Source organism: Coturnix japonica, chromosome Z (genome assembly GCF_054131305.1).
Source record: "Coturnix japonica strain WE chromosome Z, WE-NBRP24, whole genome shotgun sequence".
NCBI lineage: Eukaryota > Metazoa > Chordata > Aves > Galliformes > Phasianidae > Coturnix > Coturnix japonica.
In genome coordinates this window covers 63,349,046-63,363,656 of record NC_140702.1, presented here as the reverse complement: position 1 = coordinate 63,363,656, position 14,611 = coordinate 63,349,046, and the positions used below count along the sequence as shown (strand labels likewise).

Below are 14,611 nucleotides of genomic sequence, written 5' to 3'. Positions count from 1 at the left end.
ATTTGAATTTTCCATTAAAAAGCAACAAAGTTTATTTAACTCATCTGAAACACTTTGGTTTTGAAGGATATTTTTGCCAATATATGTATTTTTCAGTAGCTGTTCATCCCTCTGGTAAGATTTGGGAGTAACCTCAAGGCTGTGAGGAACTGGTCTGTGTTCACACCAGCAATTTTCCAGCAGTAGATGCAGGATGTCTGCACAAGAGGTGTCTCAGTGGGCTGGGACACTGTGTGAAGTAGTTTACAGTCTTCCCATTATCAACCCAAACTGATTTTGTTTAAAATCACAGTGGGAATGACATTTCTACTGGCAGACTCAATGATGAAGAGGAGCATCTCAAGACACTGGTACATTGCTGCCTGGCACACACTGGAGGACACTCCCAGCAGGCAGTTCACTGGTGATCACCACAGTTATGGTGTAGAGGAATTTGATGCCTGGGCAGAGCCTGTTGCATGGCATTTGTCTTCCAGGGGAGAGGAAAGTGGTGCTGGGCACATTATTGTCTCACATTTTTGTGTTGACCTGCAGGCAGCACCATCTGAAGCTCACCAGAGTCCCAGGTCTCACTCAGGACAGGTGAGAGAGAGCAGAAGCACCATGTCATTCCTAAATATTTTGGAATCTTCCAACTCTTTAGATAGATATTGACTTCACTGTATGAGTTTCTACTGTCAGTAAAGCAGGGTGAGCGAAAATGAGGGCAGAGGCAGCAGGAGCTGCAACAAAAATGTTAACTCTATATTTGGGATAACAATGTCCTTTTTTTAGCCATTTTTAATTAGTTTCTTTTGTAAAGAATAAATTTAAATTAAATTAACTCCAACTAAGGAGAGGACTTGAATATTCTTCAGGTCAAAAGAGGAGAGAGATTGTTTGGACATCAGAAGAAGTTTTTTACAATAAGCATGATAAGGCACTGGGACAGGTTGCCCAGAGATGTGGTGGAAGCCCTGTGACTGTAGGCATTCAAGTTTTGACCATGTTCTGAGCAAGCTGATCTGTCTGTGGATGTCTCTGCTCATTGCAGGGAAGTTGGACTAAATTATATTTAAAGGTTCCTTCCAAAACCAAGGATTCTATGATCTTGTGATTGTGGCAAGTCTTCTGACTGGGAAGAGTTGAAGCACATGAACTTGTCAAAGGAACAGGAGCAGGGGAACCTGTAAACGTTTATGCTTTGGCATGGATGTGTCCCATACACCTGAAAACTAAGTGTATTTTGTCATCTAAGCAGGACCTTTGTTCTAAATGGCTATAAATGTTTAGAACAGTTTCAATATAATTTTTAGTGTGCCTGCTACAGGGTGTCCTGTAACATCTTGCAAAATACCCCAGGCATGCATTTATCTCAAAATGATCTGTTAGTAAAGTTGTGATACATGTTACAGCAGTTGTGATCAGCTGACAGTCTGCTTTGATATAACGCTGCAGTATGACTGTTTGGAAGCCCTGACATCTTCTGCATCTCTGTGACATAAACATTGTTTGTGTCAGAACCCTCAGCTTCTTTGTAATGGTTACAAAAGCAACATTCATCCAAAAATGGACATTCTTTGCTTTCTGATACATTGTGTGAAATGTGGAGTCTGGCAATCAAGAAGCGGCTCTGAGTCCCCAGATACCTATCAACAAGTTGCAAGGTCTGCAGGATGGCTGTGGAAGACTGTGGGGACAGCTGTGCAGCATGAGATACTTATCTTTGCATCACTGGGGTTGGGTTTTTGTTCTCTTCTTGGAACATGGTGGGGTCATCAGCAGCTCACTGCCAGGCAGGATGGTCCCACATATCTGCATGCTTTTACAGACACAGTTAGTGGCCATAGTAGTCATGGATTGTTGGTTGAACCTCGGGGTTCTTTTCCAACCTTAATAATTCTGTGATTCTGCAATTCTGTGATTGCTATTCAGCATAGGCTGGAGCCACTCCTGAGAAAGTTCAGGGCTCTGAATTGATTTTTGGTTCCTGAGCACACTTCCTGCAGGTCTGTTGGGCTAGGGAAAGTTCCTGACTTTTACAGAGAACTGAACAAAGAGGGTGGAAGTATGAACCTCTGCAGCACCTTGCTCTCGTTTTCTCTGGAGTAAGTTAGGGCTCAGGCCTTCAGTGGCAATTCACACTCCAATGTAACTGAGATCAGTATTTGGCACCCTGTGTCTCTTTCATCATCTGCACACTGGAGATAATAGTGTTTGGTAGGGTTGGGTGAATAATTCATGTCAGGTCTTTATTAGCAGATGCTGCCTCTCTGTGCTTGCAGACAGTCTGCAAATGGACGGCTTTTTTTTTTTTTTTTTTTTTTTTTTCCCCCCCAAAAAATTTATTTGTTATTCCAAATTATTCACCAAATACTTTCTGTAAATAATTTTATTGGCCTGTAGTGTTTTTAGAATATGAATTTGAAGTTTGCCCTGTTTGAGTATTTGTCATTGCTGGTTAAAATTTGTTATTTCAGCAACTATGCCTCCACTACAAACTTGTCTGACTGACAGGAAGTACAAGGAAGGCATTAATATGTTGGAGTTGCCGGGTTGTTGTTTCCCTTTATTACTGTTTCAGCTCTAGTACCAACCTACCTCAATGTACTGTGAAGAATCAAAGGATACTTCTAAATGTGCAATGCTGCTTAACAGTGCTACTGTTTCTAAGACAGAGGCACTTCAGCTCCAGCTGCTCTTGTCTTTTTGTAGCATGAGGTTCTCAGAGAGATGGCGCTGCTGATGGCAGGAGGTAAGCAGAGAGAAGTGGCACACGCTGCTGTGTTCAGAGCTCACAGATCATATATCAGAGGTGTATGAGACTGAGTCTAGAATAATAAAGTGGGTGAGGGCTCAGAGAGCAAGTAGCATGCCATGGCTTCACCCTGATGTTAATGGCTGAACTTCTTTTCTTCCCAAAATAAGTACATAGTGACTTATGGAAATGGTCTACGATCTGTGCTATCCTCCAAATCATTTCAAGCATTTCTCTGGGAGGCTGAACTTGTGCCAGACACTGTATCGGCCATTAAAATATATGAATGTATCACAGAATCACCTCTAAGATCATTTGTCCAACTCTCAGCCCTTCATCACTGTGACCTCTGTGACACACCTACACATTTCTTGGACACCTACAGGGATGGTGACTCCACCAGTTCCCTGGGCCTCCTGTCCATTATATCTTTAGTGTTCTGGGTAGTTCTTAGCATCTCAGGAGCAAGCTTAAAAGCCTGTGGGCTGTTCAGCTCTGCTGCCCAAAATGTTGGCTGTGTTTGTTTGTTCAGGACGTGCTGTGTTCCACATCCATTCCCTGGAAGCAGGGGAAGGAAGACATTGACCACATCCCTGGGGAGTTATTGTGGGAGGCTTCAGCTCCCTGTTTTGCTGCTTGGGAAATGGGAAGTGCTGGAACAGAGACTGGAGTTCTGACTGGAGGCTTGGATCTGTGGAGTAAGATCCTGCTGGTGTGGACTGCAGCTGTTTTGAATGATTCTATTAGTTCTGCTTAGATCATCACAGTGAAAAAGGACAATTACTTTAGGCAGAGTGCTAAGAATGTTTCTCCTCTTCATCGTACAAGTGGAGCCCTGTCCACAGGAACTTCTCTATGGTGGTGTTCAAGGCCAGGTTGGATGGGATCCTGGGCAGACTGATCAAGTGGCTGGTGATTCTGCCCATGGCAGTGGTATGGAACTAGATGATCTTTAATATTCCTTCCAACTTAAATCATTCTTGGAGATACTAGAGAGCATGTTAGTTTTCAGGATTTATTGACAAGGGATCTGCCATTAAAACAACTGAAACATTAAAATTTGAATCAGTTCTCTATTGCAGCTGTTTGTTACATGATTTTGGTTTCAAGTGCATGAATGATAGCTGTTGGGAGAGTCTGTATTAAAACCCTTGGTCCTGATGATATAATGCATGCAGCGTGGAACCATAAAGTACCCAACATCAAGGAGCTCTGGCTGGGAGGTTGCTGCCAGAGATCACAAGATGAATGATGTGGAGGCTTCTGAACAAATGTCTGTATCTTATCAGCCAGGAAAGCTATTCTGCTGCTGCTGATTTCTCTGGGACATTTTAGGATTTTTTATTTTGTGGCATGCCCTGATCCACATTTGCAGCACCCTCATAATTTGCTCTGCCCACCCTGAACTCACATGCCCCAGGCCTGATGAGAAATAGGGGAGTTTATTCTCAAAGCTACCCTCAGTGATCATTTGCTATTATTTATTTATTTTTTTTACTTATTTATTTAAGCTAATTATCTTCAGTTAATTGGTAAGGATTTCTGACAATTCTTCCAAAGAAACTGTATTTGAAAAATGGGAACATCCCGAGGAATGCCTTGGTCCCATATGTAGCAGGGTGAGGTTTGTGTTGCACCACATTTGCTCTGGCTGCAGAGCAGTCAAGCATCTCTGTCTGCCCCTTTCTCAGGCAGCACGTACAGTGACTTATGTATTACTGGAGAAATGAACCTTAGGGTTTTTTGATCTTCCAATGTTTTCTCTTTAAAGCAGCCAAATTTGCCAGTGTACTGAAAGGCCAGAACATGCAAGGGAAAGAGAAAGAAATGGAGATGTCCTGTGAGATCAGCAAAGCCATATGACACTATTGTCAAGAGGAGTGAACCAACCTAAGGACTGGGAGGAACTGAGGGGTTCTTTGTGCTTTCTTATCATGTTAAACTTAGCTTCTTGCTTAAGCAACTGGCTTTCCTGTCTATAGCTGATGAGTGAGGGACTGAGGTATCAGAGGTTAGTTGTTGCCTGGAGACCTCTTGCTGGCCCATAAGGAAGGTTTCTCAGCCTGTGCCAAAGCATCAAAGGGCTGAGGATGTTGCATTGGTTTTGTTTTGGTTCAGTTTTCCCTATACCGGAACATGAAGGAACATGAGGCCTGGTGGTCAAAGTGTCCATGAGGTGTTCTGAGGTGAGCAAAAACTCCTTAGCACAAAAAGGGGATGCCCTCCTCCCTCCTCAATCCTGGACTTTCATTCCTTGCTGACTTTGGGCAGAGGAAGGAGGTACACTCTGTCAGAATGCTGTCTAGTTATTAAGAAGAGCTTATAAACAGGAGGGAGACTGCCTTTTTATACAGATAGTGACAGGACAGGGGGCAATGTTTTTAAACTAAAAGAAGGAAGATCAGTGCTAGACGTTACAAGGAACTTCTTTACTCAGTGGGCAGTGAGGCGCTGGTGCTGCTGCCCAGACAACTGTGGTGCCCCATTGCTGGAGGTGCTCAAGGTTGGGTTGGGTGGGGCCTGGGCAGCCTGGGCTGGTGGGGACAGTCAGCCCACAGTAGGGGGATGGAACTGGGTGGACTCAGTATCCTTTCCAACCCAAACCATTCTGTGATTCTGTGACTCCATGATTATACAGTTCTGTGACATACAAGTAGCAGTACATGTCTAGCAGTTTTTAAAGGCAGCACGTGACTCTTTACGAATGGTTGATGCCAGGTGACCATTTTTCTGTCCTATGGATTCTTATATAATGTCTTTTTATTTTTGAGCAGATAGACTGGGACCTCCTCTAGACATACTGCTGGATTCACTGAACTGCACAGCTTTCAGTGTGCAATGGAGGATGCCAAAGCAGCATGCAAGCACCATCACAGGATATACAGTAAGTGATCCCTCATGCTGTTAGCAGAGAGCAGCCTCAAGCCTGTGCACATGCACAACGGAACAAAGCATTTGCTCTCCACAAATAACGCACTGTCAGGAAGGTGTTCAGGGAACAAATGACGTGAACTAATGGAACTGTAACTTTAAGAAACATGCAGTATGTATATTAAAAGGGAGCTATGATGGGAGTTTGGGTTAGATGCCAGTGGTTTATAATATAGATTGCTTTTCTTTGGTGGTTTCCATGCAAACGTCTCATTGCTCTCTGCAGCTGATAAAGCAGTGAAGTACAACTGAGCAGGTTGATACTACACTGTGCTAATGAAAAGAGGTCATGTTGATTTCAGGTCTGTTTGGATCCTTAGGTGTGTACCTTCAGCCTGAGAAGTACTTCAGCAGTACACACTATTCCATACCCTCTCTCTTTGCCTCTTTACCTCTTTAACATTATTTCCCAGAGAAGCCATTGGTTTTCCTGTTTCAGCCAGCAGTTCTGGAACCTCCAGGCCCTTCCTCAGTTCTCCTCTGCACACTGAGAATAACAGAGTGGCTAGCCTAAACTGGGCTCTGAGCATGCAAACAGAAAAACAAAGGGCACAGATTGCCACAAAAGGGATGTTCATTAGATTTTCCTTCAATTGCTATTCCAGGACTATGAAACTCGGTCACCAAACAGATGTTAATCAGAGAGGAATTAGCACAAAAAAAAACCCAAAAACAAACAAATAAAAAAAAAAAAAGGAACTTTTTCTTAGTGTTAGTCAATGAAGTCAATGAAAAGATTCAGATTTTCCAGATTTCCAGTACAAGTGAACAGAACACAATACTCAGTTTTACACAAATCATACATTACTGTCCTTAGAAGTATTAACATATACTACAAGGGTGAGACAACTTCTAGAAACTGTTGTTTTTGATACTCATCCCCTTCATCCCATGGCTGTGTAGATGACAGTAATCCAACCCAACTGCAGGGTTGCTTTTATGGTTAGGAAGATGCTCACAGTGCAGCACAAAGGACTGTGCAAGTCACAGGAGAAGTGAGTGTAGGAATATTGCCAATAGTACAGGTGTCAGCTCCAAAAAAGGGACACTGACTACTTGCAAATGCTTCCAGTTTAAATGATAGTTCTCCAAGTCACAATATTTTTCAGAGCAGTTACAGAACTTCATAGTCACAGACTGTATTTTTCACTACTCACTAAGTAGATGAAATATTCACGTCTCAGTTTATTTTTAACTCACGAGCTCATGCATGCAATGATGAACCTAGTATTAATTGTTCTGTATGCAAACTCTCTTCACGTTATGTTAGTAATTGACCCTCTTGCACCTCAGTGTCTGCATACAAAATCAAATCCTTTCTGGTTCATTAGTCTCCTGTATGCAGCAACAGACATGAAGGAAGACAGCAATTTTGATAGAGGTGTAATCACATAAAGTATTCTTTATGTGTAAAGAAGTAAAACACCAAACAGTCCCACAAATTCACAGATGTCCAAATTGATCCTGGGCAAATCATGCACACAAATCAAGAGTGCACTGAGAGGTGGGCCATATTTCAAATAAGATTAACATAAACACCCCAAGATGGACTTTGGTTATGCTCACAGTTTCTAGCAAATATGAAGGTAATATTAAAGGATGTTAGCTTTTCATGGGTTTTGAAAGTGTAGGGAATCACAGACTCTACTGCTGTTTAGAAAGTGATAGCATTGCAGTTGTTTTTAAATCACTGTGCAACACTGCGTTATTGCATTAAACACTTTAACTATATCTTCTTTGCAAGGTCTTCTACTCAGAGGTTGAAGGGGACAAAGCAGTTAAGCAGCTCTCACATGATGTTCCCCTGAGCCTGGATATGCTGAGCATGGTGAGTGTTCATCAGCAGTCAGAGCAGAAAAGTGGAATGTACAAGTGGGAACTTGCAGCTCCCTGGTTGCTGTGAATTACATGGGAGATCAGAGCCCCAAATCTGCTCTGGGCACTGAGCAAAAAAGAAACCACAAAGCTTTTCAGTAAACCACTCAGAGGACTGATACAATTTTTTCCTCATTCTCTGGCTAACTTGATAAAATTTTGGAAGTATCTTACAAGTACTGACCTCTGGTGTCTACTGAAAGAGAATTTTTAAGTTCAAATGTGCACTTTCACACAGGGAAGAGGATTTGTGCAGCAATTAACCTGAATATCAGTGTGTGTATATTGCAGGGTCTGGCACATATGAGTGCACAAGTTAAAGGGAACAAGTAGTTTTCAATGTTTTGTGGTTTTATGTTTTTTTTTTTTTTGTTTTTTTGGTTTTTTTTTAGTCCCTCTATGGGACTGCTGCCTCCCAAAGTATGGAATTTAAAGATTAATTGTACTGTTTTGTTGCATTTGTGCAAGTCCACCCCATAGAAGATTCCTCAGCTTCCATTTCTTTGGTTCTCACAAGCACTTCTTTTTCTCATTGCTTCCTATTTTTCCCCTTTCCTTTAGTTCTTTTTTTCCTTTTACCTGCCCTCTACACTCTTACTTTTTTTCTCCTCTTTCTCTGTTCAATTTCACCTTCCATTTCCACTCACAAAGGAATGCTGCCCATCCTCTTCTGCTGCAATTAATATTGAGATGGAGGTGATCCCTCTTTGCTCCTGGATGGTTTTAATGCTCTCTGCTTTTAAAAAGATGTTATGAAATACTAGCATCCCCTCAGTGCAGGGTACCTGCTCTTTGAGTTCAGCAAGACAGAATCAGCAATTTTCCAGCCTTGGCTCAGGCAGAGGGTGGAGCAGCATCTTGGTTCAGATGCAGTGAGGGAACACTTCCACAATGCACTCTGTAAAGAGCAGAGTCTGTCCCTGAGAGAGCAACACTTCCAGCACAGGAATCAAAATATTATGTGTGCACATATAGCATTGCAGGATCTTTATTTGTGGTCCTTATTTACAGCTTGATTTTTAATTCCTCCAGCTCACTTTCTTTCTTCTTTATTTCCTCACCTCTCTTTCCTTAGCCTCCCCATTTGCTGTTCCATGACATACATTCACTGCTTCTCTCTGGCCCACGCTGGGCAGTGCTCAGCAGCTTTTCCTGTAAGAAGCAAGGGGGAGAGAACTGCTCAGATTTCCAGCAGTCACCCAGTTCTGGCTCTGACTCCCATAGGTTTCTGGGATCATGACAAACAAAAGTATCTCAAGGCCATGATATATAATTTATTGATTGACATATTATTTTCTTCCCTCTCGTCTTTATGTATTTCTCACTTAGATTTTTCAACCCATCAAATAGCATTCTTGCTGGTAGTGCCAGTAAAGATCAGACAGCACATTTTTCTTGTTATTATTCTGACAACAGTAACTCTTACTCCCTGGGAAAAGAATCTGTATTCCTGCACTCACACAGGTAAATAATAGACCCAAATAATACCATTTGATGCAGTACTGACCTTGTTTTTCTTTGCTGACCCATTACTTATGTGTCCTTTTAGTGTGTTACTTCATTAACAAATCCTGTTTTGATTTTTTCCAGGGTCAACTTGAAGGACAAGCAATTTTTGTAAGTATTGCTTCAATTGAGGCTTAGTCACAACTATGATTTAAAATAAGACCAAACTTTTCTGATCTGAGCTTTCCATAGATTCAGCCTCAAAAGTATCTCCCTGTTGATCTCAAACATTGGTTCTAGCTAGCACTTAGACAGGATCTTTTGTAGTCAAAATAGTAGTGACTAAAGCTGAAAATCTAGAGGTAAAGATGGGGAATGAGAGTATGGGTGTAGCAGTTCCACTTTTAATGATGGAGAAATTCTTCATTCTGTTTTTCAGTGTTTGTGGATGTTTTGCTTGTGTAAGAAAACGTCAGCTATATTCAGATAGTGAAGACTTAGATCAGGACACCAAGGCTGGCAGACACACAGGGAGGGACAGCACCCAACAGTGTGAGAGGAGGATGAAATAGAGAGGACAGAAGTGCTGATGTCCAGGAAGAGGACTGGGAGATCAGCAGCTCCTATAAAATAGGTCTGAAGTGAGTTTGCAGCTTGTGAGCTATTCACATTAATTATTTCCAGCCCTGTCCATTCTGCTTCCTATGAGCAGTAAACAGATTGGTCTTATTGTGGAGGAGGAAGTAAGCAGGAGGTGCTTGGCTTTGTTTGGGATAAAGGCAGAGATTTCAGTTAAACACTGAAATATCAACAAACTCCTGCATTTTATTTATTTATTTATTTATTTATTTTTCTGAGATGTGTTCAAAAATGAAGAAATCCAGTGAAGTCAGTGGGTCTGGCACAGCTTTCACTGTCTTAACTAAGAGAGGCTGGGCTGAGAGGAAGCTGCTCAGATGAGACCTCGGGACATGCCTAAGACAGGACTGTCTGGTTCAATCCCAAGTTTGGATTGTGGCATTTTGGAGTTGAAGCTCTGGGCTGGGCCTTGTTTTCTGCTTGATAAAAATAACACTTGTGAGGGGTACATGTGGAGAATGTGACTGACTGGGATTAATCAGCTCCCAGCTGTCATTAATCCCCAGGAAGTGGTGTTCTTGCTAAAATACTTTCTGTTATATTCATACCAAATGCAACAGAAATCTGCAAGAGCTTTGTGGTTAAGTCTGCATAATTTGTATTTCCATCACTAAGCCTCCTCTGCTGGTGTGGGTACAGTTCTACTGCTTTATCAGAAACTTCTCTGGACTCTGTGAGACTGTTGTAGCGAGACTGACTCCTCCTGTGTGCATGTGCCTGTGCATGAGCAAAGTGGGTAGAGTCTTGTATCTGCACTGCATCATCCTATCATATAGAATGTATACACATGAGAGCAGCCTGTAGAGGCGCTGAGGCAGTACTGTTTATTAGGGCTTTGTTCTGCTGGGCCTGTATTCATGAAGCTAGGCATGTTTGTATATATAAAGGCAAGAACAATTAGCGTGCTTTCAAAGTGGGAGGCTTTTAGGTCAGACACAGAGAGGCAGAGAACAACAGTGCTGACTACATGATCACCAGGCACAGAGGTACAAAGTGGAGAATGAGTAGCTGAGACCAGGGAAAGGTTGGTAGGAGGATCAAATGTCATCACAACCAGCTTCTTCAGCGATACTGTAATCCATGTGGGGTTTGTTTCTTTTTTGTTGGTTCTTTTTTTTTTTTTTTTTGTATTAAAACCAAACAAAATGGAAAATAGATTTTATCTGGAAAATAATTTATTTTCCAGGTTTCTGTGAAGCAACTTTGAATGCAGCCCACAAAGGGGTTCAGCACAGCTGGCAGGAGCACAAGGCAGGGAGGAACACAATTCCTGCCTGCACCTGATTCCCTTACTGCAGAAAAGGCATCGCATTGCTTCACACTGTTGAAGAATGTGATATTGTAATGATAGTGCCAGATGTCATTCTGCAGGGTTTTAGTATGAGTGTCATGTAAGACAGGAAAGTGTAGTTGATGTTAATGAAGATTCATCAGGAATGTAGTGCTCTGTTTCGTGTGCCATGTTTCAAAATGCAGGAGCAATCTCAAGATAGTGAAGGGATTAGATACAATGATTGTGAGCTGACCTTTCCATACAGCACCAAAATTCCTTATCTGTGAGGCTGCTGTCTTCTCTGAGATGCAACAAACTTTATTTTAATGCCCTTCCCCTAAATAAAAGCAGAAGAAAGCAGTTCACTGAGGTTTTGAGAACAAATATGTTGAACCTAAATAGCCCAGTAGGACTTTGATTTTGTTTGGCCTTGAAGTCAATGGGATCTGTTCTGTTTAGTTTAGTACAGATTTGACTTGTGAAGCAAGTTAAGAGGCAAATGTATGTAAACATCTCACTTTTTTTTTTTTTTTTTTTTCTTTGAAGCACTATTCTTGAATAGAGTGAAAGCAATCAAAGTATCAGACACATAATGGAGGATTTTTTATTATAAGATATTTTCAGGAACAGGTACACGCAATTTAAGTGCAAACAGACAGTATGTATAACAAGGTGGGTAGAGTGTCAGGAGCATCAATATTGCTTTTCAGCAGCCATCATTTCAGGTCATATTTGGAATGATCACAGTCACTTCAGCTAAATAGGTAAATACACTCATTTGAGCGTTCTCACTAATTCTCCACATGAAGTTTCTTATTCAGAATTGTTGTCATCTCTTTCAGATGAATCCAAATCACTTAAGCAGATCGAGGGTGAAGAATGGAAAAACAGGATAATGGTCAGGCAGTCTTTGGTAATAGGAAATCAGTGATAGAGCTCCAAAACCATGGCTAGTGAAATGACAGATGGCAGGGTGTTTTTAAATGATGTTGTAGTAATGAAATATGTTCCCCAAAGAATAGAAAGGGAAAGTTTGTCCAAAAGGCCGTCATGAGGACATTTAGCAGATAATAAAATTTTAGGATTGTTTACTATTTTGCTGCAACTGGAAATGCAGATTTAAAGTCTGTCTGAGCTTGAAGTGAAAGGAGATCTCTACACTTCCACGTGCTCTGTGAATAATGTTTTCAATATCAGAGAATGAAAAACAAAAACATTCTCTGTACAACAGTTTTCCATAACTGCATTTATTTATTTATTTATTTATTTTCACAGCAAAGCAATCTGAGGCATATAAACTGTTTACTTGAGTGTGCTGTCAAAATTAATAAATCTGGGATTTTCATCCACAGATAGGCTACATGTAATGAACTCTGAAATTTTATGTAGGTATTTTTTTAAAACATGTATTTTTTTGATGAGAACATCATTGACTACTTTCTGGAAGAATTTAGTGGGCTCTTCTGAAAAATATTCTGGAGAAGTTTCTATGGAGGACAGTGTTGCCTTCCACGTGGTAGCTGTTTGTGAGTAAATCTTTCTGTGTTTATGGCAAAAGGACAAAAAAGGGAAGTGGTCAAGGCTGGTAGAATGAAGAGGACAGCCAGCTGGGAGTATCATGAGAGGTGCTGAGATTAGGCTCTGCTCTATGAGAAATTCAAGATTGTCAGTTCACACGGCTTTGCACTGCTTTATTTTCAGAAGCTCCTATGGTCTTGATTTCAAAAATAAAAATTTTAAAAATGAAAAATGCACCACACTGTTAACAAAGGCCAGCAATTGGCTCAAGGGAGAGAATAGTATGTGACTTCAACTTGACCAGCAAAAGCATGACAGGGGACACAAACTGCCCTGAGAGTTATGCTGAGAAGTGGGTCCAGATCAGCTCAATGGATTCCCCAGGGGTGGAACTGCAGCTTGAGAGGAAGCACATGGTGACCTTCATGTTTTTTTCTGAGCAGGGCTGGAAAGCAGCAGCCCTCCCAGGAGGCTGCATGGAAAACATCGTGTAAGATCCCAGTGACCCTTGCAGTTGCATGTAAGGGCTTTCATAATGCCTTTGTCTTGTTTTCTCTTGACTCTGGTAGGAAGTTGTTATTGGAGATTTGAAACCTGGCACCCCACATCGCGTTAGTGTTGGAGCCTATGGCTGGGCAGGGAAGGGACGACCCAGCATGCCTAGAGAAGTGACAACCTTATCCCGAGGTAAACTCTGCATTCTGTTGTGAAGCTGTGAGGGCAGGATCAGCTTGGCAAGTAAATGCTAAGTGTGAATTCTCAATTTGCCCAATGAGTGAGCAGGGGGTAGGATGAACTGTGATAGCAAAGTGATTAGAAACAATTTACTGTTAGCAGAGGTATTTAAGAGACATGTTGAAATAGGTGTGAGACATGGCTTAGTGATGGGACTTGGTAGGTCAGGATGGTGACTGGACTTTGTGATCTTGATGGTATTCTCCAGCCTAGATGATTCATACCCATCTGATGTTATGAATCTTCAATAAATTCCTGCTAGACTATTTGAGGTGAGGTTTCTTTTTACATTAGCACTAGCAGATCTGTCACCAAAGCCCCAGTTACATGCAGTATTGCAATACTTTACTGTTGCTTTTCCATCGATGTAGAGTTTTAGAGGGGCAACAGGGGAAGGTAGAAACATATAGATTTGATTCCTAAGTCTGTGAATTTGCATTACTGTGCATGTAAGTCCATTCATGTCTCTAATGCTGCTCTGCATTTCTTCCGGCAGATAACTGCATGCCCCCTGCACCACCATATCAGCCCCAGATTGTTGTCGTTTCTGATTCGGAAGTAGCATTATCCTGGAAACCTGGAGCCAGTGAAGGAAGCTCTCCCATACAATACTACATGGTGGAGTTTATCAGGCGAGTTTGTCAGTGGAAACTGAATTTCAGTGGTGGCGTGCTATAGTTCTGTTTTGTTTTTTTCCTAAATTGTGCTATCAAACTGACTACTTCTTGTTATTTATTTATTACTTTATATAGTATGCTAGGTTTCACTCTCAATATGTTTTGAATTACCATGAAAATTTAAAGACAATCTAGAAATAATCAAAACTGATATAAAATCAGCAGTATATCCTACCTTCTGATGAAGGGAAAAAGTGTCTAGTTTAATATGTTTCCTCTAATAAAAGCCTGGGTAAATTAAGTTTTAAGCTTCTGCTGTCATCAGCTTCTGTTGAAACGTGCTGAGAGTAGAGCTTGTGGTGGAGTGATCTCCATGAGCAAATGTGCCTTTGGCTGCTATAGGGAAAAACCCCAGGCCTGTAGATTCATTTTGTTGATTTCTTTTAACTGATGAGAGTGTATGAAGTCTTGAGTTTCAGGACTCTGATTTGCTGTTTTACCCATGCACTGATCAACAGTCCATGAAGTGTTGACTTTTATTTGTGGGTGTTTTGTGCTGTTTTGTTTTTGGTTTGCTTTTGCTTTTATGTTGAACTCTCTAAGTTTTGTGGTAGTAGTTCTAAACTGTGAAAAGCTGCTAGGTGAGTTCCTTTGTAAGATGCATGTAAAAGGTCAGGAACAGGTTGTATATGCATGCACTAGCAAGTATCTCTATCTGGCTGTTCATATGCTTGAGGAATCTAATATTTGTATTCAAATCTTATTTATTTTCACATGCTTGTCCCTCTGTTTATCCTTACTGTGAGTGCAAAATTCAGCCTTTGGAAGTTTAACCCTTTG

The 14,611-nt window shown here is 41.3% G+C and overlaps 1 protein-coding gene across 2 annotated transcripts in view; it reads left to right on the top strand.

Annotated features, from left to right (window-relative positions):
* The window catches only part of EGFLAM (EGF like, fibronectin type III and laminin G domains), a 72,094-nt gene that overhangs the window by 12,583 nt on the left and 44,900 nt on the right, over positions 1-14,611 (top strand). For both annotated transcript variants that reach the window (XM_085528796.1, XM_015848483.3), the window contains exons 2-6: positions 5,512-5,621; positions 7,413-7,496; positions 9,134-9,160; positions 12,989-13,106; positions 13,651-13,786. In XM_085528796.1, the coding sequence (XP_085384922.1) occupies positions 5,512-5,621; positions 7,413-7,496; positions 9,134-9,160; positions 12,989-13,106; positions 13,651-13,786 (475 nt within the window). The remainder of the gene's footprint in view (positions 1-5,511; positions 5,622-7,412; positions 7,497-9,133; positions 9,161-12,988; positions 13,107-13,650; positions 13,787-14,611) is intronic.